Below are 26,483 nucleotides of genomic sequence, written 5' to 3'. Positions count from 1 at the left end.
AGAGCGGAACTCAAGGAGATAGAGACACAAAATCCCCTTCGAAAAATCAATGAACCCAGGAGCTGGTTTTTTGAAAAGATTAACAAAATAGATACACTGCTAGCCAGACTAATAAAGAAGAAAATAGGGAAGAATCAAATAGGCACAATAAAAAATAATAAAGGTGATATCATGACTTATCTCACAGAAATACAAACTACCCTCAGAGAATACTATAAACATCTCTATGCAAATAAACTAGAAAATCTAGAAGAAGTGGATGAATTCCTGGACACATACAGTCTCCGTAGACAAACCAGGAAGAAGTTGAATCCCTGAATAGTCCTATAACAAGTTCTGAAATAGAGGCAGTAATGAATAGCCTACTAAGACAGATCAATTTTGGCCCATCTGGCCCAGGACCAGAGGGATTCACAGCTGAGTTCTTCTAGAGGTACGAAGAGGAGCTGGTACCATTCCTTCTGAAACTATTTCAAAAACAGAAAAAGAGGGACTCCTCCCTAACTCATTTCATGAGGTCAGCATCATCCTGATACCCAAACCTTTCAGAGACACAACAAAAAAAGGAAACTTCAGGCCAATATCCTTGATGAACATCAATGCGAAAATCCCCAATAAAATACTGTCAAAACGAATCCAACAGTAAGTCAAAAAGCTTATCCATCACGATCAAGTCAGCTTCATCCCTGGGATGCAAGTCTGGTTTGGCATACACAAATCAATAAACATAATCCATCACATAAACAGAACCAATGTCAAAAACCACATGATCATCTTGATAGATGCAGAAAAGGCCTTTGATAAACTTTAACACCCCTCCATGCTAAAAGCTCTCAATGAACTAGATATTAATGGAACATATCTCAAAATAATAAGAGCTATTTATGACAAACCCACAACCAATATTATAATGAATGGGCAAAGCTGGAAGCATTTCCTTTGGAAACCAGCACAAGACAAGGATGCACTCTCTCACTACTGCTATTCAACAGAGTATTGAAAATTTTGGCCAGGGCAGTCAGGCAGGGAAAGAAATAAAGGATATTCGAATAGGGAGAGAGGAAGTCAAATTGTCTCTGTTTGCAGATGACATGATTGTATATTTAGAAAGCCCTATTGTCTCAGCCCAAAATCCCCTTAAGCTGATAAACAACTTCAGCAGTCTCAGGATTCAAAATCAATGTGCAAAAAACACAAGCATTCCTATACAACAATAATAGACAAACAGCCAAATAATGAGTGAATTCCCATTCACAGGTGCTACAAAGAGAATAAAATACCAAGGAATACAACTTATAGGGGATGTGAAGGACCTCTTCAAGGAGAGCTACAAAACCACTGCTCGAGGAAATAAGAGAGTACACAGAGAAAAATATTCCATGCAAATGGATAGGGAGAATCAATATCATGAAAATGGCCATACTGCCAAAAGTAATTTATAGATTCAATGCTATTTATGTCAAGCTACCATTGATTTTCTTCACAGAATTAGAAAAAAACTACTTTAAATTTTATATGGAACCAGAAAATATCCCATGAGACAATTCTATGCAAAAAGAAAGCTGGAGGCATCACCCTACCTGACTTCAAACTATACTGCAAGGCTACAGTAACCAAAACAGCATGGCACTGGTACCAAAACAGGTATTTAGACCAATGGAACATAACAGAGGCCTCAGAAATAGTGCCACACATCTACAACCATCTGATCTTTGACAAACCTGATGAACACAAGCAATGAGGAAAGGATTCCCTATTTAATAAATGGTGTTGGGAAAACTGGCTAGCCATATGCAGAAAACTGAAACTGGACCCCTTCCTTATACCTTATACAAAAATTAACTCAAGATGAATTAAAGACCTAAATTTCATACCTAAAACCATAAAATCCCTAGAAGCAAACCTAGGCAATACTATTCAGGGCGTAGGCATGGGCAAAGACTTCACAAAGCAGTGGCAATGAAAGTCAAAATTGACAAATGGGATCTAATTACATTAAAGAGCTTCTGCACACCAAAAGAAACTATCATCAGAGTGAACAGACATCCTACAGAATGGGAGAAAATGTTTGCAATCTATCCATCTGATGAAGGGCTAATATCCAGAATCTACAAGGAACTTAAACAAACTTATAAGAAAAAACAAACAACCCCATCAAAAAGTGGGCAAAGTATATGGACAAACACTTTTCGAAAGAAGACATTTATGCAGCCAAGAAACATGAGAAAAAGCTCATCATCACTCGTTATTAGAGAAATGGAAATCAAAACCAGAATGAGATACCGTCTCACACCAGTTAGAATGGCAATCATTAAAATGTCAGGAAACAACAGATGCTTTAGAGTATTTGGAGAAATAGGAATGCTTTTACATTGTTGGTGGGAGTGTAAATTAGTTCAACCATTGTGGAAGACACTGTGGCGATTCCTCAAGGATCTGTAAATAGAAATACCATTTGACCCAGCAATCCTGTTATTGGGTTATAAAAGGATTATAAAACATTCTAGTATAAAAACATATGCACAGTATGTTTATTGTGGAACTGTTCACAATAGCAAAGACTCAGAACCAACCCAGATGCCCATCAAAGATAGACTGGATACAGAAAATGGCATATATACACCATGGAATCCTATATAGCCCTAAAAAAGGATGAGTTTATGTCCTTTGCTGGGACAGGGATGAAGCTGGAAACTATCATTCTCAGCAAAGTAACGCAGGATCAGAAAACCAAACACTCCATGTTCTCACTCATAAGTGGGAGTTGAACAATGAGAACACATGGACACATGGAGGGGAACATCACACACCGGGGCCTGTCGGGGGGTGAGGGTTAGGGGAGGGATAGCATTAGGATAAATACCTAATGTAGATAATGGGTCGATGGGTGTAGCAAACCACCATGGCACACGTATACCTACGTAACAAACCTGCACATTCTGCACATGTATTCCAGAACTTAAAGTATAATAATTAAAAAAAAAAATCAAATCAATGATAAAAATGATATCGAGTTTTGATGAGAGAAACTGCTTATATTATGCAATTGACACTTATTCTTCTCACTGAGACCTTCTTAAGTTACCCAATTAAGAAGTGCAACTCTTCACAAAGGGCTTTATTTTTCTGCTTAACTTTTCTCCATAGCAATTTCACAAATAATACAGATTTTATTTAGTTAACTCTCCTTTTGGCAATCTTGGGGTTTAATAAAACCTGTTCAATGGATGAATATAGAACAGTTTTGAAATTATACACATTTAAAAGATTTCCCTTTCCTAGAATGGATCCTAGTGAAGTAAGATCATATATAGAGTTTTATCTGCAGTTATGTTTATTGAAGTACTCAGAAATTTTAGGAAAATAAAACATAAATATCACAGGTAAGCTCAAGTAACTTATGATATATCCCTATAATGAATAGTCTTCAGTGATAGTAGCTCACTATTTCTGGACCAGAATATATGACTGCTGAGTTTAAAATGGTTACAAAAGATTATGATCACTTTTCAATTTTATAAATATACATTTGTTACAGAATCATATTATGGAGAAAAGAATAAAAAGTAAACATCCACATTTATATACAAATGCTAAAATTATGCATAAACCAAAATTTTTTCTATGTGGTAAGGTTATAGTTGATTTTATTTCTTCCTTTGTCTGTTGATATTTAAATATTTTTTCTTCAATAATTTTGTATTACTTTACCAGCAGTTATTCACAAAGAGATATAAATTAAAAAGACTCATTTTTTAGTATAAGTAGCCTCTGGTGTGAGGTGTGACTGGACTTTGATATTGTTAGTAACTTTCCTATATCATGTTTTCTTTTTCTTTTCTTTTCTTTTTTAGAAAGAGAAAGAGAAAGGGGGAGAGAGAACAGGACTCTTGCTCTATTGCCCAGGCTGGAATGCAATCTAAAAATAGGTATTAAAAACCTCTTTTATGCCAATAATTGTGCTTAACAGTGGGGACAGGAAGGAATAAGGGAAGAAAATAACAAACAAACAGCCAACCAATATTTAATTTAAGTCTGGGAAATGCTATGCAAAGGTTGAAGAGTGATTTACTTCCAATTATGCTGTCACTTTCAAAATAGGTGTAATATGATACTGAGAAAAATGTATGTTCTGTGGACCTGGGGTGAAGAATTCCATAAATATTCAGAGTTTACTTATTCCCGGCCTGAGTTCAAATCATAGATGTCCCTGTTAATTTTCTATCTTGTTGATCCGTCAGATTATTAACAATGTGGTGTCAAAGTCTTCTGCTATTATTGTGCGGGAGTCCAAGTCTCTTTATAAGTCATTAAGAACTTGTCTTATGTATCTGGGTGCTCCTATATTGGGTGCATATATATCTATGATCATTGACTCCTGTTGTTGCATTGATCCTTTTACCATTATGTAATGTCTTTCTTTGTTTCTTTTAGTCTTTGTTACTATCAAAGTCTATTTTGTCAGAGATGAAAGTTGCAACTCCTGTTTTCTTTTCTTTTTTCTTTTATTTTGCTCTCCATTTGATTGGTAAGTCTTCCACCAACCTTTTGTTTTGAGTCTTTGTGTGTCCTTGCTTATGAGATGGATCTGGATACAGAGAACCGATAGGTTTTGACTTTTTCTTCAATTTGCCTGTCTGTGTCTTTGATTGGGCATTTAATCCATTTAAATTTAGGATTAATATTGACATTTGTGAGTTTAATATAGTCGTTTAATGCTAGCTGGCTATTTTGCCCATTAGTTGATATAGATTCTTCATTATGGAGATACTCTTTACCTTTTGGCAAGTTTTTGGGATGACTGATATTGGTTGTTCCTTTCTGTGTATAGTGCTTCTTTCAGAAGCTTTTGTAAAGCAGGCCTGGTGGTGATGAAATCTCTTGAGTGCTTGCTTGTTTGGGAAAATTTTTATTTTTCCTTCATTTATGAAGCTTAGTTTGGCTGGATATGAGATTCTGGGTTGAAAATTCTTTTCTTTGAGGTTATTGAATATTGACCCCCCACTCTCTTCTAGTTTGTAGGGTTTCAGCTGAGAAGTCTACTGTGAGTCTGATAGGCTTCCCTGTATGGGTAACCTGACCATTCTCTCTAGCTCCCCTTAGAATTTTCTCCTTTATTTCAACCCTGGTGAATCTAATGATTATGTGTCTTGGGGTTGCCCTACTTGAGGAATATCTTTGTGGTGTTCTCTGTATTACCTGAAGTTGAGTATTTTCCTGCCTTACTAGGTTAGGAAAGTTTTCCTGAATAATATCCTAAAGAATATTTTCCAACTTGGATTCATTCTCTTCATGACATTCAGGTACACCTATCAAACGTAAATTAGGTCTTTTCACATAGTCCCATATTTCTTGGAGACTTTGCTCATTCCTTTTTACTCTTTCTTCTCTAATCTTGTCTTCTCGTTTCATTTCATTAAGTTGGTCTTTGACCTCTGATACCCTTTCTTCTGCTTGATCAATTCGACTGTTAAAACCTGTGCATACTTCACGGAGTTCTCGTATTGTATTCTTCAGTTCCGTTAATTCACTTATATTTCTCTCTAGATTGTCTATTCTTGTTAGGATTTCGTCACACCTTTTTTCAAGGTTCTTAGTTTCTTTACATTGGGCTAGAACATGTTCTTTTAATTCATGAAAGTTTCTTATTATCCACCTTCTGAAGCCTAAATCTGTTAATGGAACACACTCGTTCTCCATCAGGCCTTGTTCCCTTGTTGATGAGGAACCGTGATCCCTTGTAGAGGGAGAGGCATTCTGATTTTGGGTATTCTCAGCCTTTTTATGCTGGTTTCTTCTCATCATTGTAAATTTATCCACCTGTTGTCTTTGTAATTACCGACTTTCAAATTAGGTCTCTGAGTGCACGTTCAACTTGATTCCCTGCGCCGGAATCTGAGCAACACACTGCACCGGCCAAAATGGCGGCGTTAAGATTCTTGGTGCTTTTCTGCCCGGGAATCTCCGGTCTGGCTTCCTTCTTGAGTCCCTTTATCAATCAGCTGAATAGGTGACTCTGCCTTCTCAGAGCTCCAAACGTCGACCAAAAGGGGACCCAGTCCTGTTTAGTCTGCAGCAAGAACTGCTGCACCGGCCACAAGAGTCGTGCTGGTGACCCATGGGGCTCCTCCGCTGTGAATCTCCTGGTCCGCGAGCAACAAAAATTTGTCTGAAAGTGTGGCATCCTCTCATTCTCTGCACTTTCACTGGAAGCTACAATCCTGAGCTGCTAGTAATCAGCCATCTTGAATTTCTCTCTATATCATGTTTTCATTGACACAGCTTAGGTTGTGTAGATAGACATAGCAATTCTGGTCAGGCCAAACCACTGTAATATATGATCCACATTTCATTAAAAATCTGTACAAAACAGTTTACCTCTGAACTGCAAATGATTATTAGTATGGACAATATTGTTAATGTGTTAATAATAACTGTGAATTTAATACATTAACCTATATAACCTGTTGTCTTTAAGAGCAAGTTGTATGGAATGTAGTGAGCCATCTTGAGACCAAAAGCATTGCCTAGATTCCTTTTTGGACTCTTACTTTGTCTTTTGTGTGGCCTACAAATTGACATTCAGACAATGGAGAGCTCATAAATGCTAGAGGGAGAAAAGATAACTTTAACCATAATTTATCAGTAATATATAGAGATAGTTCCTAAGAGGAAATAAGATCTGAGGAAATTACAGGAAATATTAAATCTGTGATTCTGTTTACGGTAGAAATGCCGACCAACAAATTCCAGCTGTTTCTCTGAGGGTTACTGAAGTGTCACAGGCCTGTTTATAGTTACTGAATTGTAGACTGCAGGCTGGATCTTGCAGAGCCTTGTTAGTTTGGTTTGGATTTACTCACATTTGTCCAAAGGGACATTTCCTATAGGTAATGCATGTATGGAATGCACCCCTGTACCAAGTTTTTGTTTCTAAAAACTTCTTCTCTAGTGTCTTTCCCTTCCCTGCCAACAGCTTGCCTCCTCACAAATGTTAATGTAGTTTTGTTTATTTAACACTTATATAGCACTTAACTTGTACCATGCACTGTTCTGAACACTTTCAAAGTGTTAATTCATTTAACATCTCATAATAAGCTTATGAGGCAGGCACTATTTTTTAAACTAACACAAAAGCAAAAACCTTGAAGGACAAGAATAATTTGTGTGATTAAAATAGCTTCAATATGAAAAAGGTAATTAAAAGAGAAGCTATAGTCTAGGAGAAGAAATTTGAAATTCGTATAACTGGTAAAGGATTTGTATCTAAACTAGTCCAAAATTCCTATAAGTCCATAAGAAGACAGTTTCACTGGGGGGAAAAAAAAAAAAAAAAAAAAGACAACCCTCAACATCTGATGACCCTTAGGCTTATGAAAAGATGCTTAATTTCTTCAGTTGTGGGAACTTTAAATAACCATAAGATATACCATTCTCCCTCTATAAGACAATAACAAAAGTTGGTGAGAATATGGAGCATGGTGGAAGTAGTGAATCAATTACTTTAAAGTGCAATTGGGCAAAATTTAATACAGCTGAAAATGTGCCTAGTTTCTGGCTGACAGGTTCCGCTTCTTTCTCTGTCTACCCTTAGGAAATCACTAATAAGTAAGTGATATTTATTGTTACCATGCACTGTGCTAAGCAATTTACAACTATTTTATTATTATAATTTACTTAGAATACATGAGAAAATTGAAACTCAGAGAAGTTAAGCAGCTTGCCCATGGTCACAAAACTAGATTAAGATGAAATGTCAAGCTTATCTTCTCAATGAATTTTATTTATTGATTTATTGATTATCTTCTATATAAGGCAGCAGTGTGTAGTGAGCTGAGCTATGGAACTAGAATGTAGACTTGAATGTGAATACCTTTGTCCTTCAATTTTTCATATTCCAAATATAAAGCATTTGTCTTTTCTCATAGCATTCTTGAGAGAGTCAGTTTACAGAAATGTTGCCAATGTTAGGAGACATTTTGGAAGCATAGGGTTGATCAGTGATTTGTTGGAAGGAAGTCAGAAATGGGTAGAGCCTAGGCAACACTCCCAGTGCTCCCAAGTGGCCTTAGCTCAATTGCCAATGTCCTAAGGGTGGTCCTATGTCTTAGAGTTTGTTTGCATTGTTGTTAATATCTGGTAAGTCTACTCTACTAAATGAACGTAGAAAAATACCAATTCAAGGTCTTCCTCAATTAAGAGATTTGAGCCTTCAGATCCAGACATTGCCCTATCTACCTCTCTAAGCCTCAGTTTCCTAAATCATGAAGATCATAAAACTCATGTCTTAGGAAGACTAGAAATGGTATTTCTTGTGGTGCCTGGTACATAAAAGGCTTCAGTTAATGCAGCACTAAGATACTGTATTTTAAATACCTACTGCCTTTTTAAGCCCTCTGTGGGACTGGTCTTCAGCAGCACATCACTCACAGAGCTTTGTGTGGTCCACTCTCATGAACTTCACCCCCAGAAGTCATCCAGTAGAAAGTGGTGATTAACAAATGAGCATTGGGCCCAGGATCGAATTTCTGCTTGCTGCATAATGTTTATGTGAATCCAAAAAGTTACTTACATTTTCAAATCATTGATTTGCTTATCTTTAAAATGAACATAATGATGGTATTAATACTTACCCCATAGGATGTTGGAAGAATTAAATGAAATAATCTGTACTAGTAAAATGTGCTTAGCACAGAGCCTTGAACTTACTAAATGCTTAATAAATGGTTCATTTGAAAAAATGTTAATCTTAATTAGTTGAGATTTTTATGAAGATCCTGTTGACAATTGGGCTTGTGACTGTAACCCAAATCTTTTCAAAGCTCATGTGTATTGTAGTATATTTTCTGTGTTTATTTGAAGACTTCCAGTAACCTGACTGCCTGTGAGTTTTCTATTACTAGTAATATTTTTAATATACATTAGACCATGACTTTGAAGGAATGTAGAAAACAATGGGATTTTATATTTTTAACTTTTTTCAAATATGTCTCCATCTGTCTATATATCTAGATACATATCTAGATATATACGTTCTGTTTTTTTTGAGAGACCATCTTGCTCTTTCACCCAGGCTAGAATGCAGTGGCATTATCATGGCTCATTGCAGCCTCAACCTCCCAGGCTCAAGTGATGCTCTCACCTCAGCCTCTTAAGTAGCTGGACCTACAGGCACTCACCACCATGCCTAGCTAATTTTTTGTATTTTTTGTAGAGAATGAATTTTGCCAGGCTAGCCTCAAACTCCTAAGCTCAATGAATCCTCCTAATTTGGTCTCCCAAAGTGCTGGGAATACAGGCATGAACCACTGTGCCTGGTTTCTTGTATACTTAATTTGTGGAGGGTTTTTTTTTTTTTTTAAATCATGAAGGAATGTTTAGTTTTGTTAAATGCTTTTTCTGCATCAACTAAAATGATTATTCTGTTAATATGATGTTTCAGGTTTATTGACATACATAGGTTGAACCATCTTTGTATCCCTGGGTTAATCATTTTAATATGCTGTTGAACTCCATTTGCTAGTATTTTGTTGGGGACTTTTGCATCTGTAGGTGTCAGGGATATTGGCCTGTAATATTCTTTTATTGTTATGTTTTTGTCTGGTTTTGGTATCAGAGTAATGCTGGTCTTGTAAAATAAGTTTGTAAGTATTTTTTCCTCTTCAGTTTTTGAAAGAGCTTGAGAATTATTGGCATTAGTTCTTTAACTGTTTGGTAGAATTCAGCTATGAAACCATCAGGTCCTGGGCTTTTCTTTGATAGTAGACTTTTTATTACTGATATTGTTTCATTATAATTCAATTGTGGTAGGTTGAGTGTACTTGGGAATGTATCAGTTTCTCCTTGGTTATCCAATATGCTGGCATATCATTGTTCATAATAATCTCTCATGCTTATTGGTATTTTGTGATATTAGTTGTAATTAAAATTTTTTTTTAAAATTTATTTATTTGGGCCTTCTTCTTTAAAACACTTGGTCCTCCCAGTGATTTGCTGTTTGTTTACCTTTTCAAAACCCAATTCATTGTTTTGTTGCTATTTTCTTTATTGTTTTTGTAGTTCCTATTCATTTATTTCTGACATGATTTTAAATCTTTCCATTGATTTATAATTTTGGCGTTTTTTTTTTTTTTTAGTTCCATGAGGTGCATGATTAGATTGTTTATTTTTAATCTATTTACTTTTTGATGTAAACATTTATTGCTGTAAACTTCCCTCTTAGAACTACTTTTGCTAGGTATTTCATAGGTTTTGGTATGTTGTGTATCCATTTATATTCATGTCAAGAAATTTAAAATTTTTGATTTCTTTTCTTTCTTCCTTTTTTTCCCAATAGAGGTGAGGTCTTGCACTGTGGCCCAGGCTAGAATGCAGTAGTATAATCATAGCTTACTCTAACCTTAAACTCCTGGGCTCAAGAGATCCTCTTGCCCCAGCCTCCTTGGACTTACAGGCAAATTCTACTATACCTGGCTATTTTTTAAAAAAACTTTTTTTTTTTTTTTTTTTTTTTTTGTAGAAATAGGGTCTCACTGTGTTTCACAGGCTGGTCTTAACTCTTGACCTCAAATAATTCTCCCGCCTTGGCCTTCCAAAGTGCTGCTTTTATGGCGTGAGCCACCACACTCAGCCCTAAAATTTTTCTTTTACTTTCTTCATTGACTCATTTATTGTTCAGGAGCATGTTGTTTTATTTCCATTTGTGAATTTTCTGAAGTTCCGGCTATTACTGATACTTATTTTTGTACTATTTTGGTCAGAAAAGATAGTTCATATGATTTCAATCTTAATTATTATTATTTTTTTTGACAGAGGTTTGCTCTTGTTGCCCAGTCTGCAGTGCAATGGCATGATCTTGGCTCACTGCATTTTCCTCCTCCTGGGTTTAAGTGATTCTCCTACCTCAGCCTCCCAGGTAGCTGGGATTACAGGCATGTGTCACCATGCCCAGCTAATCTTTCTTTCCCTCTCTCCCTTCCTCCCTCCCTCCCTTCCTTCTTTCCTTTCTTCCTTCCTCTATTTCTCTCTCTTTCTTTCTTTCTTTTTTTTTTTTTTTTTTTTTTTTTTTTGAGAAGGGGTTTCACTATTTTGGCCAGGCTGGTCTCAAACTCCTGAATTCATGTGATCTGCCTGCCTCGGCCTCCCAAAGCTCTGGGATTATAGATGAGAGCCACCATGCCTGGCTCAATCTTAAATTTTTTAAGACTTGTTTTGTAGCCTAATATATAATTTGTCCTGGAGAATATTTTACATGTAGTAGAGAAGAATGAGTTGGATGGAATGTTCTACATATGTCTATGTCCATTTGGCCTAGATTATTATTAAGTTTAGTGTTTCCTTGATTTTCTGTCTAGATGATATGTTTATTTTTTAAAATGGCATATTAAAGTCTTTTACTACTATTGTAGGGTCGATAATCTCTCCTTTTAGAACTATTCATATTTGCTTTATATATTTAGATGTTCCAATTTGGGTACATATGTATTTACAATTTTTATGTCCTCTTGCTGAAGTGACAATATATTAATATATAATGTCCTTCTCTGTTATTTTTACAATTTTTGCATTAAAGCCTGTTTTTCCTGAGTATAGGTACACTTAAATAAATCTAAGGATATCCTTAAAGATGAGGGAGTCTCCTATAGTCAGCATACTACAAGAAAAGAAAACCAACTGGCTTTTCTTTTTGTTTCTGTTTTTTAATTCATTAAACTACTCTGCTCTTTTTTGTGGGGTGGGGGGAAGAATTTGATCCAACAAATTCAATGTACTTATAGATAGGTAGGGAGTTAATACTACCATTTCATTCTTTATTTTGTAGTTGTTTTGTAGATACTTTTTCTTTTCTTTCTCTCTTGCTGTCTTCCTTTGTGGTCAATTGTTTTTTTTTTTTCCTAGTAGTATGTTTTAATTTCTTGTTTTTAACTTTTTGTGTATTGTTTCTTTGTGAATACCATGAAATTTACAAAAACTTAGGTTTTTGTAATAGTTGTAGCACATAACAATAGTTATCGAACATTATTATAAGTTAATAACAAATTTTGATTGCAACAACAAAAAAACTCTACACTTTCTCTTCACTCCCTCTCCTCCACATTGAATTTTTATGTCACAACATTCATCACATTACATTGTATTTCCTTAAATTATTATAGTTATTATTGTTTTTAATAGTTTTATCTTTTAACCTTCATTCTAAAGATGTAAGTAATTTCCACACCATCATTACCATATGTGTATATTCTGAATTTGACTGTGTACTTTTATCAGTGAGTTTTACACTTTCAAATTTTTCATATTACTTACTCATGCCCTATTCTTTCAGCTCAAAGAATGCTCTTTAGCATTTCTGAAGAGGCAGGATGGATTTCCTCAGCTTTTATGTGTCTAGAAAAGTCTTTATTTCTTCTTTACTTCTGAAGGATAACATGCTGGGTACAGTATTCTGAGTTGACAGTTATTTTCCTTCAGTGTGTTAAATATATCATCTTACTCTCTCCTGACCTATAGGTGTTTCTGTTGAGATGTCTTCTGTGAAATGTATTGAAACTTGCTTATATGTTAATTGCTTCTTTTCTCTTGTTGCCTTCAGTATCTCTCTGTGGTTTTGATATCTGACAGTTAGATTATAATATGTGTTTCGTTAGCCTGATTTTGATGAAATCTGTTTGGAGATCTTTGATTTTTCTGTATAAAAATATTTATATCTTTCCCCAGGTTTTGGAGGTTTCCTGATCTTATTTCTTTAAGTATGGCTGTACCACTTTACCTTTCTCCACTCTCTTGAACACCAATAATGGCTCTTTTAATGTGGTCTCATACATCCATTAAGTCTTTTAATGTGCTCTCATACATATGTTAAGCATTCTTCTTCTTTTTTTGTTTTCCCCACTGCTTATATATTTTCAAATAATCTGACTTTGAATTCACAGATGTTTATTCTTCTTGGTCAATTCTGCTTCCAAGTGTTCTCTGTTGCAGTTTTTTTTTGGGGGGGTTCACTTCACTTTTAGTTCCAGGATTTTAGGTTTTTAAAAATTATCTCAATTTCTTTGATATTTGCTTCTCTATATTTTCTTTAAGTTCACTGAGCTTCCTTACAACTGCTATTTTGGGTCGGGTGCAGTGGCTCAAACCTGTAATCCCAGCACTTTGGGAGGCTGAGGCAGGATATCACAAGGTCAAGAGATTGAGACCATCCTGGCCAACATGGTGAAACCCGTCTTTACTAAAAATGCAATTATTAGCTGGGCGTGGTGGTGTACACCTGTAGTCCCAACTACTCAGGAGGATAAGGAAGGAGAATTGCTTAAACTCAGGAGGCAGAGGTTGCAGTGAGCTGAGATTGTGCCACTACACTCCAGCCTGGTAATAAAATGAGACTCCATCTCAAAACAAACAAACAAAAAACATTGCTATTTTGAATACTTTGTCATGCACTTCAGTCATCTCTATCTCTTCAAGATCAGTCCCCAGCACATTGTTTTGTCCATTTGGTGATGTCATGTTTCCTTGATTGTTCTTGCTATTTGTGGTTGTGTTCCGATGCCTGTGAATTGAAGGAAATATTTGTTACAGTCCTCACCATCTGGCTATGCCTAGTAATGTTCCTCAACAGTAAACCTGTCGAGAAATTTTGAGCAGACCCTCTGTAGTGGTCCCAAAGCCTATGATCACTATAGCTATTGCAGCACTAGAAGGAGCTCGAAGTCCAGGACAACCATGGCCAGTGTCACCCAGGCTTCAGTTCCTTGACTTATACAGCTGGCACAGTAGCTGTCTGGAATCAATCTGGGAAAGACTCAATGAGAGCACCAGCTTTGTGTGGAGGCTGGTCATGGGTTCAAGCCTGGAAGACCAGTGGTCTGTGTTTCCTGCAGCATAATGCTGTTGGCTAGTTTCTCTTGTGTGGTACCTTCATTGGCCTCAATGCAGAGCAAGCACCAAGCTTTGTATATTTGTTGCTATGAGCCCAACCTTGTGCTTTTTTTCTAACTGAGCCTAGGTGGTCTAGCCCTGATGGTACTCCCAAAATTTCTCATGGGTTCTCGGAATGGTGGGTAACCTGAATGTCTGCTTTGAGCTCCACTTTTCCCACTGCAGAAATTGTGAATGTAGGGCAATTCTCTGTGCGTGGTACTGTTTTGACTTGGGAGAGAAGTGAAATGGTCAGAGAATTGTTCTTACTATTTGATTATGTTTTTTCAGTTTTGTGGCGCAATTGGGTGTCTCAGCCTCCCAAGTCCTTGGATATTCACACTGGTACTTTTGCCTGATGATAGTTACTAGTTGGATTTCTTTGTGGAGGAGTTAAGCTGTAGAATGCCTATTCTTTCATCTTGCTGCTGTAACTCTAAAAGAATGGATTTTTAAGGTCATTTGAATTCCTGAGATCTTAAGACTCTGGAAAGTATAGGAAGTCTCTAAATTGAAACATGATGTTTAAGCATTTGTATGTTAGTCAGTTTTTCAAATGTGAATTTTTTTTTCCCTAAGACATACTCCAAGACTTTCTGAAAGACACACAGAATTTAGGGACCAGTTTCAAAGCAAAAGTAAGAGGAGATGCTGTGCTATTCCATTTTAATTTAAGGGTCTCAAATTGTCTTCCTTCTTTCAATGTCTGGGTCTGATTAAACATAGTCTTTACAAGGTTTTAGGAGACAATTATGTACCACATTAATTCAAACGAATGTGACTGAGAGTCTCTTATTCTTTCCAAATCAGCAGCAAATATTGAGTGCCAATTATCTTTTAATTACTTTGTAAATAGCAGTCAAGAAACAGTCTGTTTTAGTGTGAGAGAAGACAGTAGTCCTGGGGAAGGAGAGAGTCAAACAGACTTGAGATACACCTAACATCAGTGACTTTTTGGAAGGAGGAATATTGGAGGCAATATGTTTTTAACCAGATATTGTTATAGTCTAAGTGTGCAGAATCAAGAGCCAGGTCTGTGATAGTTACAGGGTGAATGGAGGAGTAGTTGATTCTACAAGACAATTGCATCTAAATTGTAAGAAATGATGGAAAGAAAGGAGTTCCAGGTTTAGCCAAGGGTGTGAGTACTGCCAAGTGAGGAATCCTAGGTTTATGAGGGAAATGGAAATCATAAAATCTTCCATGGTCATGTTATCATGGGAATGCAAATGCATTTGAGCAGAATTCTCCTATGTGGTACGTAGAAAAAGGGAACTAGGGGAAGAAAGGTCTGGGCCGGTAATATGGATTTGGGTGTCATCTGCATAGGGATGATAAGATGACTTAGGTGAGTAAAAGAGAACAAAGAATATTGAGAGTGTCCAAAAAAAGGCACAAATGTCCAAAGGGGTATTTAGAGAATCAAGGGAGGGCTGGGTGTGGTGGCTCACTCCTGTAATCTCAGCACTTTGGGAGGCTGAGGCAGGAGGATCACCTGAGGTCAGGAGTTCAAGACCAGCCTGGCCAACATGGTGAAACCCCCTTCTCTACTAAAAATACAAAAATTAGCCAGGCGTGGCGGTGGCACCTGTAATCCCAGCTACACTGGAGGCTGAGGCTGGAGAATGTCTTGAACATGGGAGGCGGAGGTTGCAGTGAGCTGAGATCGCACCACTGAACTCCAGCCTGGCTGACAGAGCAAGACTGTGAAAAAAAAAAAAATCTAGGAAACCAAGGGAGAATGGTGTCATAAGACCTCCAGGTAAAATAGTCAACATCATCAAATACTACATAGGGATGTAGCATGAAAACCAAGAAAATAAAGGAGACCTTTAGAGACTGGGTAAGGAAAGGCATTCATGACCAAATCAGATTTAAGAGGCTCGGGAATGATGGTGGATTGAAAACAGACAAGTAAGTAATTAAAAGGAGTGGGAATGTCTAGAAAACAGTTTTTTTTTTTTTTTTTTTTTTTCAAATGGGAAACTTGTTTGTTATTGATAATAATATGGAAGATATTGTTTGGCAGATTTTGGATACATCAAAGGCAAAGAGTATGTTGCCGCCTGTCAAGTTTCTCATCTACATCAGCCCTACATCTCTAGTCTCATCTAAATCAGCCCATTGTCTGCATCAGTGCTGAATAGATCAGTCCCCTGCTTAAAGACCTCTCTGGGTTCCTTGTTGCAGGAAGAAATACAGTATTCTTAGCATAGCAGACAAGTTGCTTTGTATTCTGGTTCTAAACTCTCTGTCATATTTCATCTTCTACCACTTGGGGCACAGGAGATTTCAGATTCTTTCCAAGTTAGATCTTTGTACATATTGCCCTTTCTACCTGGAAGAGCCTTCCTCTCATCTTTCACATGTCTAATTCTAACTTGTCTTTCAACACTCAGCTAAAACACTCAGCTCAAAAAAGTCACCTAACATGGGTGACTTTTTGGAAGGAGGAATATTGGAGACACTATGTTTTTAACCAGATATTGCTATAGCCTGAGTGTGCAGAATCAAGAGCCAAGACTGCGATAATTACAGTGTGAATGGAACTATTTGTTTTTGAACCCTTTCATGCCTCTGTGGGTCCAGTGCAAGTATCCCTTTTTGATGCTTCACCCATAAGTTGTTTCTTCATATCTTTGCCTCAGCATCCTGCATTGTAATACGTCTATTTTCATAGCTGTGTTCTCCATTAGACTACATGAACTCTTAACACAGGGACTGTATTTTTTATTGCAATCTCCATGGCAGAGGCAAAACAAACTCTTGCTAAAAGCATCAGGAATGAATGTGGATTAATATAATAATATATACTGAGGTATATAAGATAGAAGTCAAGAAGCATATTATAAGTGCAAAAAAATGAACAATTTCACCTCTGCTCCTTAATTTTTTAGCTGTGACCATATATAATGCATAAAATATGTGAAGCTATGCATTCCAAATGTGTTCTGCTACAGTCATTATGTGTTAGAACGTGGTTTTGGAGTTAAGCAGTCTCAGCTTTAAACATGACTTCTGACTCTAAAAGCTGTATGAATTTGAGCAAGTTAATTTCTCTGAACCTGAGTTTTCCTATTGGTCAAATGAGGATAATACTGTACAGTGTGGTTGTGAAGGTAAAATTGACAAAATATAGATTAAACAATTTAATGACCAGCATTTAGTCATCATTAACATCACAATTATTTCCAACTCTCACCTTCATGGCTGATATTTCTTATTAATTTCTCTCTGGTCTTGTATTTGGCTCATTTGCAACTTTTATTCATTTTATAAGGAGAAGAATGTTTCAAAGTAGAATTTTGATGTTAGGAAATTTAACATCAGCTGTACTTCACCTACATAAATGACGCCATTTGATTCATAATACTCACTGCCAGCATTAAGTGAATTTACAAAAATCTGGAATGAAATATAGGTGTTGATACAGTAAGTTGCCAATTAAATTTGAATTGTTCGTAAGTCTCCAAATAATTTCCCAGTGAAAGTCCTAGCTTCACTTGCTAAGCCGGATCTGAGGACACCTTTTTTGTCTTATCTTCTGGAATCTATTGCCCTCAGTTATTTAGATAACTTAGATATTAGCTCTTTTTATTTTTTTTAGCAGAATTTTTGTGGTTAATAAAAACATGTGTTTACAGCTTTTTGCATAGATAAAGGAAAGGATTCCACATCTAATTTAGATCAAGAGATAAATTTTTAGAAAAAATGATGGATATGTCCTCTGAGAGCAGTGGAATGCAATGATGTTCTGTCTTTTTCTGATTGAGTTCCTGGCATTTCAGAACCCTTCCACACCCACACCCACGCAAAGACACAGTGGTCACAACTACAGCTCCTGCAGTCTCATTTCCAGAGCACATCCATTGTTTTCCATATCATCTAATAAATCCGTTTCTTTAGCCTAGTGGTGAAAAGCTTATATAAATATTAAAACTTCAACTATTCCCTTGAGTTTTCTGTTGGCTAACCTGCAGCCATGGGCTGGTTTGGATAGTGACATGCATTTGCTATGTAGATCATTCATGCCACTTTTGTGAGTCCAGTGGTGATAAATTCAGTTGTCTTGAAAATTTATCAGGCTGTTTTAACACCCCGTTTATGAAAACTTAAATAATTGACACCCTCATTGAAAAGGTTCTAGGTTCAAAGTATCTTTCTTATTCTTTCAGCATATATCATTCTGATGATATATATCTATATATATTTTAGGAAGTCTTGGCCAGGAGATGATTGGAACAGTCATTGGAAAGAAAGCAAGAATGTGAAGAACTGATTGGAGCCAAAACGTTTAACCTTGCATTGTTATTCCTAGAACAGATTTTTTTTAAAACTATATTTAGAAGTGAAGTATTTTACTGTTTATTAAATAGGGGTAGTTAACATTACTGGGGTGAAATTAAAATGTATAATAAAAAATCCTTATCCATCGAATAGGAGAGAAAATGGAAGGCATATATTTAAAAACAAAATCAATACTTGGTGTATAGTGGGCAACAGTAAATGAATGTGGGATAGGATTGATTAGATTCCTAGTGAAATGTAATACTACCTTTATAAAATATTTATTATATCCTTAAGTAAAAACTTATATGATTGACCATCATTGTTAATATAGTAGCCTTATTTTGGAAAATACATGTATTCCATTTTTTCTTTTTATTACTCATTTTTCATTTATTCTCTTAGATAGCAATCAATGAAGTGTCCTCCAGTACTATTCTGTCTTTTCGTTTTTTCTTTTTTTGTTTTTTGTGTTTTTTTTTTTTTTTTTGACAGAGTTTCCTTCTTGTTGCCAGGCTGGAGTGCAATGGCGTAACCTCGGCTCACTGCAACCTCTGCCTCCCAAGTTCAAGGGATTCTCCTGCCTCAGCTTCCTGAGTAGCAGGGATTACAGGCACCCGCCACCATGCCTGGCTAAATTTTTGTATTTTTAGTAGAGATGGCGTTTCACCATGTTGGTCAAGCTGGTCTTGATCTCCTGACCTCAGATGATCCACCCGCCTTGGCCTCCCAAAGTTCTGAAATTACAGGCATAAGCCACTGTCCCCAGGCACTGAAACTATTCCTATATATTTTTTTTTAATGGTGAAAGAAGCAAATTTTTCTAATACAGTTTCCTATGGAGTCTGCAGATTTGAAGCTAATTCTAGCTAAGTACAGGAGAACTGAATGGGAGTCTATCAGTACTCTACTATTGTTTCACTAGTCCTTCCAAATTAGTAAAACATTTTACCTGCTGCCAATAGTCTCCTTTGGCTAATGTTTTAAAAATGTCTCTTTGGTTATCTAGATTATTAATTAAAACAAGTTTGATATTTTAATAATCAATAATTCTGAAATGCTTCATACATTAGAAACTAATTGTGTTGAGGTGTCCCTATAGATCCAAGATTTTATTCCTGTGTTTACTGTCTTTACAGAGACAAAATAGAAAATAGTAAATTTCATAAATGTGTTAGCTCCCTTTCTGTAAGACCTATTAGAGAAAATAAAGAAAATCCAATATGCTTTTCTGTCTGTGAAGTACAATTTTAAATTATAGTAGTGGCTGGGTGCAGTGGCTCATGCCTGTAATCCCAGCACTTTGGGAGGCCAAGGCAGGCAGATCATGAGGTCAAGAGATCGAGACCATCCTGGCCAACATGGTGAAACCCTGTCACTAGTAAAAATACAAAAATTAGCTGGGTGTGGTGGCATGCACCTGTAGTCCCATCTACTCAGGAGGCTGAGGCAGGAGAATCACTTGAACCCGAGAGGCAGAGGTTGTAGTGAGCTGAGATGGAGCCACTGCAATCCATCCTGCATGGCCAGACTCTTGCGACATAGCAAGACTCCATCTCAAAAAAAAATTATAGTAGAAATAAAACAGACAAAGGATTCAGATGAATTTGAGTTTTGTTGGCTAAACTGAAATATCACTCTTTGCATGTCTTGAGTTGTGCTGGTTAGGAAATCATAGTACAAAGGTTGTTTGTAGGCCAATGGTTGTGACTATTAATTTTTGCATACTTTCCCCAAAGCTTTCTTAAAACAGCTATATTTTTGGTTTTGAAGAATAATATATTAGTGCCTATTCTAACCTGATTTCTTCTACCTGAGACCTAAAAGGCATATTGCCCAATAGTCATGACTTTGACTTCATGCTCAAAGTACAATGATATTGTTACTATAATTCATAAATCTCTCAGAGAGTTCATAGTAATAAAAATAGGAAGAATTACATATCTAAATGATGGATTTTTAAACACTAGGGCCTGGGTGGCTACTCTTATCCACTACATGGCCACTCAAATCGTTTCATACTGACAGCCTTCTCTCAAATGAGGTATAAAGAAAGACTAGGAAACATATTTTTGTCACTATTGCTTGCTTTGAAAGAGGGCCAGGTGATAGAAGAGGCTGTATTACCTTCTTTCAAGTGTAAAAAATTTATTCTTGTTTGTCTTCTTAGATTTGAAGAAGAACTGACCAGCAAGTGGTTACATCTCTTTGAAGGCAGTGGAGTCCCATATGGCCCAATCAACAACATGAAGAATGTATTTGCAGAACCTCAGGTTTGTTTTTTGAAGTTTAACAACACGAGCATTTGCCTCTCTTTTCTGTCCAGATTGGTTTATATCAAGGTACCTTTGCCACTGATCTTAAGCTTAAGTCACATGATATGATTTTTCACTCTTATATTAAAATTGTTTGTGGGTTTGAGATAAAAAGAACCAGAACTTAGAAGTAAGTGGCTGTCCATGGCCGGGTGCGGTGGTTCACTCCTGTAATCCCAGCACTTTGGGAGGCCAAAGAGGGTGGATCACCTGAAGTCAGGAGTTTGAGACCAGCATGACCAACATGGAGAAACTCCGTCTCTGCTAAAAATACGAAATTAGCTGGGCATGGGTGGTGCATGCCTGTAATCCCAGCTACCCGGGGGGCTGAGGCAGGACAATTGCTTGAGCCCAGGAGGTGGAGGTTGTGGTGAGCCAAGATTGCGCCGTTGCACTCCAGCCTGGGCAACAAGAGCAAAACTCTGTCTAAAAAAAAAGAAGTGGGATCCATAAGCGTACTTATGTTACATTTAACATACTGTATTTCTTCATCAATCACTACATGAAGTTTCTGAGGCCAGGGTATTTAATTTTCCTGAAAAACAGAAATATACACAATTGAGATATTGGGGTTGGGTACTCAGAGACTGTTTTTTGTAAGAAGAAATATGAGAACTTTCATAGTTGCAGTCCACCTCTGATCATCTGATTATCCTAAAATGTACAGAGCAGGTCATATTTAATTCTGCAAATGAGAGGACTTCTTTTGGTTTGATTAATATATGTTATTTGTGAGACATAAATTTTACACTGATAGTGATTTGTGCTCTACATTACTTATCAGGCTCCTTTTTGGTGCCCAGGAACAGGGTCACCTGAAAATATATATATATATTTATTTATTTATTTTTTCCCATTTATTTATTTTATTGCATTTTAGGTTTTGGGGTACATGTGAAGAACATGCAAAATTGTTGCTTAGGAATACACATGGCAGTGTGATTTGCTGCCTTCCTCCCCATCACCTACATCTGGCATTTCTCCCCTTGCTATCTCTCCCCAGCTTCCCACCCCCCACCCTCCCTCCCCTATTTCCCCCCAACTGACCCGTGTGTAGTGCTCCCCTCCCTGTGTCCATGTGTTCTCATTGTTCAACACCCGCCTATGAGTGAGAACATGTGGTGTTTGATCTTCTGCTCTTCTGTCTGTTTTTTGAGAATGATGGTTTCCAGGTTCATCCATGTCCCTACAAAGGACCCTAACTCATCGTTTTTGATGGCTGCATAATATTCCATGGTGTATATGTGCCACATTTTCCCTATCCAGTCTATCATCGATGGGCATTTGGGTTGGTTCCAGGTCTTTGCTATTGTAAACAGTGCTGCAATGAACATTCGTGTGCACGTGTCCTTATAGTAGAACGATTTGTAATCCTTTGGATATATACCCAGTAATGGGATTGCTGGGTCAAATGGAATTTCTATTTCTATGTCCTTGAGGAATCTCCACACTGTCTTCCACAATGGTTGAACTAATTTACACTCCCACCAACAGTGTAAAAGTGTTCCTATTTCTCCACATCCTCTCCAGCATCTGTTGTCTCCAGATTTTTTAATGATCGCCATTCTAACTGGCATGAGATGGTATCTCAATGTAGTTTTGATTTGCATTTCTCTGATGACCAGTGATGATGAGCATTTTTTCATATGTTTGTTGGCCTCACGTATGTCTTCTTTTGTAAAGTGTCTGTTCATATCCTTTGCCCACTTTTGAATGGGCTTGTTAGTTTTTTTCTTGTAAATCTGTTTTAGTTCTTTATTTTATAACATTGTTCAAGTGATTATTTTTAGATATCAAAATAATGTTTTGAATTTATTACTTCAGTCAATATAACTAGAAGCAATTTTCCATTTCTCAAATTCATGGATTAATCCCCAAAGGTAGAGGTACTCCATTTTAAAGCTTTCACTGTGATTATTCAATCATCTTGTCAGTTTCCAACATTCAAAACTATGGGGTATTTTTCTTTGGGTTCTTTATTTAGTGGCAGGTTTTTCTTAGAAATAAACTATTGAACATAGAATACACCTCCTGAGGGAGGAGATCTTTGTTGGAAAACCAATCTATCTCTTTGATTTTGGTACCTTTAATCTTACACGAATATCTGCTTAAAAGAAAATTGAAATATTTTGCATTTAACGGTTATGACATTTACTGGCAAAAATGTATGAAAAGTGAATGAATACAGGAATTTTGCATGTGCTATTTTTCTGCCAAGATTGTGAGTATGACAAAGCTTTGTTCGTATTAAAACACTGGTCAATAATGGTCAATAAGTGTTTGACATAGGGGGGCCCATTTGTTGTGTACTATGTGAATTCATCTGAAAGGGACCCCACACCATCCATGGATTAATGCCTGGTGATTCCTTACAAGGAGGTAGCATTGTGCACACTCTGAATGTAGGAGAACAGGGGACCGTTGTTCTCTCTTTATAACTTTGAGTGAGGCCAAGCCACCATTTGAAGCTGTTGTGTATTGAGATGTGTGTAGAACTTCATGTATATCTCAATTTGAGGGTACATTTTTCTGGAGATACTTCCTAAGAGTTTTCCATCAGCATTTCTATTGCTCTGTGTTTTATCAGAGATGAAGGCACCAAAGCAAAGAATTATTTTTAAATAATTATATTATTTATAATTTATATAATAATATATTAAATATATATAATTATTTAAAAATATATTAAGTATATTCAAACACTACCTAGTTTTTAGGCTTTGATAAAGATTTACAATTGCACCCACTATCTTAAAATTATTCACTTTATTGGCTAGTTCAAAGTGAATATAGAATAATTAGGATTTTCATACCTAATTTTCTCTTGCGGTTTGGTGTAATTTCTTTAATCTTTGCATCTCAATTCTTTTGGAACTACAAAAATTTCTGTTCTTACTCTATGGCATATTTTTAGTCATTAGCCTACCTTCCAAAATGGAGAACAATTTATGTTACCTAAGTCAGCATACCAGCTTTTGATACTGTTGCAAATGTCTCTACAAATTGCCCTTTGTGAAATTTGTGTAAAGCAGATTATTTTTAAAAAACTTGAAGATGACATCTAACTATGATGACTAAGTTCATTCATTTATTCAACAAACTTTTGATATATCCAGTGCTTGTGACTTAGCATAAATTCAGTACACAATGTGTACCTGTTATTAAGTCCATTTTGAATTTATTTATTAGAAAGGTAGGGATTAATGAGTTGGTTAGCTCTGGAATGTGCAAGTTTTCCAAATAAACAAGTGGCTCCTGTGTAGTCCCCCCAACTTTTAAAATTCTCCCCACCATAGCTATCATCCTGTGTGCTTCTAAGAGAGGCTGACAAGCTCTATCTTCAGGGCTGGTTGGAAAACCCTTGGTAATCTGAGGGAACTAAGTGTAACATAATGGTTAAGACCATGGAGTCAAAATTGGCGGGCAGTTTATTATGAACTTTCTAGACTTTGGTTTCCTTAAGTGTAAAATGGTGGACTAACATCTGAGTTATTGTTTATAAAGAAACAGCACAGGGATTGTGAGATGGTAAACAGCCAATGCCTAGTAGTAGCTGTGGTTATGTTGGTGCCCTTATATTCCTGTTTAATTTCTTTTACTTATCTTTGTATAGTGGATAGAAGAAAATCTAGTGTAACTTTGGGGATGGGGATCATTAACTTAAACTTGCACTCTGCTATCCTTTTATAAAAATATGTCTGCAAACTCTATGCCAAGATAAGGACTTCCCTTCCTTATTTCTGATTATTGAAAACCCTTTTATTTTTCATTTTTTGTAAAAGTTTTTTCTAAGTATGATTTCCATTTAAGGTATCCTCCCTTGTTTTGCCTCTGGTGAGCTGTAGAGTTTCTTGGCCCTGGGTGCATGGAAACGGCTACTTCTGTTCAGATGTGGGAACGCACCACTGGCGCGCGTGGCCCACTCTCCGTGTGCGCTGTGCCAGCACAGCTGCTCTGAAAATTGCTCTGGGTGAAGTACAAGGCCTGGAACATGGGGCAGGAATGGAGACTTCGATAAAATGAAAAGGGGTATGTGTAACAACAACAACAAAAGCCAGGATTGGGAGCTTCAAGTAACAGCAGAAAAATTTGAGTGCCTACTTCTCAAGTAGACCATTTACTTTTCATCTGTGGTTTGAACTTGGAGACAACAAAAATTTACTTGATAGTAGAAACTATTTTTAGCCTAACAATTTCATCATAGTCTCATGGATTGAGGTAACTTGATTTTTTGGTTCCACCAAAACAACAGATGATATTATTTTTCATGGATAAATGAAAGATTGTCTACCTCTTATCTGCTGATTATATGTGACAGACCTTTGCACAGTTAAACTGATCCTACAGGCATCCACTGTTAAGTCAGTCAAGAATACTGCAGGCTGGGTGGAGGGGGATTGGTCTGCATTTACTGAAAGTTCTGAGGAGTTTTTATGCAAAACCTTTAGCGTGGGAGTTTTATTGTCTTTCTCTCTCAATGACAAATTATCTGTGGAAAGCTCTGTGCATTATAGATGTATAATATAGATTATCTGCATATAGATTTTAATAGCCAGTCATTTTTCCAAGTACTTTCTTAAAATATCTTTTTTTAATCAAGCCAAGATTGTGCAGTACATTAAAGGAATTCTTAAAAAGTTTAAAAAACTTACTAGATGACCTCAGTATGGTCCTATTTAACATACCCTTGGGAACATGTGCATGAAATACATTATGGTTTGAGGGTTTCCAACCCAAACAAACTTAAAAGAAAACGCAGCTTTTAAAAGAAACTATTCAAATTCCTGCAAACATAGGTATATATCTTACCACTGAGACGGATTAAAAACATCATTGTCTACACTGAGAATTAAAAGGCAATGTGACATTCTGCTTTTCGACTTCACTTAAAACTGTATATTTGGTGATTCTAGCATATCACCACTTTGATTAAACTGCTTAATTAAAAACTATGAGTGATTGAACCTGAGGGTAGGGAAGAGAGGGCTAAGGGTGTCACAAAACTGGTGTTATTTAATAGAGTCTTCACATTTGTACCACACAAGTCGAATATATCAGGTGTGAGACATCACCCTGAAGCATCACTTCTTAGAACTATTGGGAGGAAAATATCAGAACTATTGAAATATCACAGCTGGCCCTGATTTTAACTAGTGCCAAACACCTGCAGGCTCTAAAAGGATACCAAAACAAAACTCCACCCCATGGCAGCAAGCCATCCCTTAAAAACTCTTTCTTAACTTTGCATCACCATCAAAATTAATTTAACATTTTCTCCAGAAACCTTATTCTTCCTGTCCCAGAAGGCCATTACAACCCCTATAGCAAATCTTTCATACGGGATGAATATGTCATAGAAACAGAGTGAAGTCTTGAAATATTTGAAGGCTGAAAATTGTCTGTTTTCATCTCATTATTTGTGTAAGCTTTTGAAATTAGAGAGTTTAGTAATCTCTAGACTAGCTCATATTCTGTGAGTGATTTTGTTTTAGCACATTTTGGCAAAATATCTGAGCATCTTATTTTTTTAGAAACGCCAATATTCATATAATAAGCATCAGAAGCACCCCAAAATACAGAGTTAGCTTTCAAGACCTTTTTACCACACTCTCTCTCCCTCTCTCTCTCTCTCTTCTGATGCATTTTAAAGATCACCTTTCAAATGACATTAGTTAATATTTCTTGAAATGCAGTTTCATAGCCCTCAGAGGGTTATACATGTCAAGCAAAATTATATTCTTGTTTCTAATACTGTTGGGAAATACATACATACAATGGTCTCTGCAACTGGAAAACTGTTGATGAAGATCTGATGTAAAATAATAGGTCTGGAAATAATTCCTAGCAGACAAGGAGATAAAAACATAAATTTTATGTGTGTCTCTGAATATGCATGACAGATTTAAATGATGTATAAATTTGGATATACCATATTTTTGTGTTTGTTTTATTAATAAATATATT

At 36.4% G+C, this 26,483-nt stretch overlaps 1 protein-coding gene across 1 annotated transcript in view; it reads left to right on the top strand.

Moving 5' to 3' along the window:
* Positions 1 to 26,483, top strand: part of SUGCT (succinyl-CoA:glutarate-CoA transferase) — a 692,109-nt gene that overhangs the window by 308,924 nt on the left and 356,702 nt on the right. Inside the window, exon 12 of the mRNA XM_032244476.1 lies at positions 20,375 to 20,477. Coding sequence (XP_032100367.1) covers positions 20,375 to 20,477 — 103 coding nt within the window. The remainder of the gene's footprint in view (positions 1 to 20,374; positions 20,478 to 26,483) is intronic.

This window comes from Sapajus apella, unplaced genomic scaffold (genome assembly GCF_009761245.1).
Source record: "Sapajus apella isolate SASKATOON/1434 unplaced genomic scaffold, GSC_monkey_1.0 scaffold54, whole genome shotgun sequence".
NCBI classification, from domain to species: domain Eukaryota; kingdom Metazoa; phylum Chordata; class Mammalia; order Primates; family Cebidae; genus Sapajus; species Sapajus apella.
This window is presented reverse-complemented; position numbering and strand designations above follow the sequence as displayed.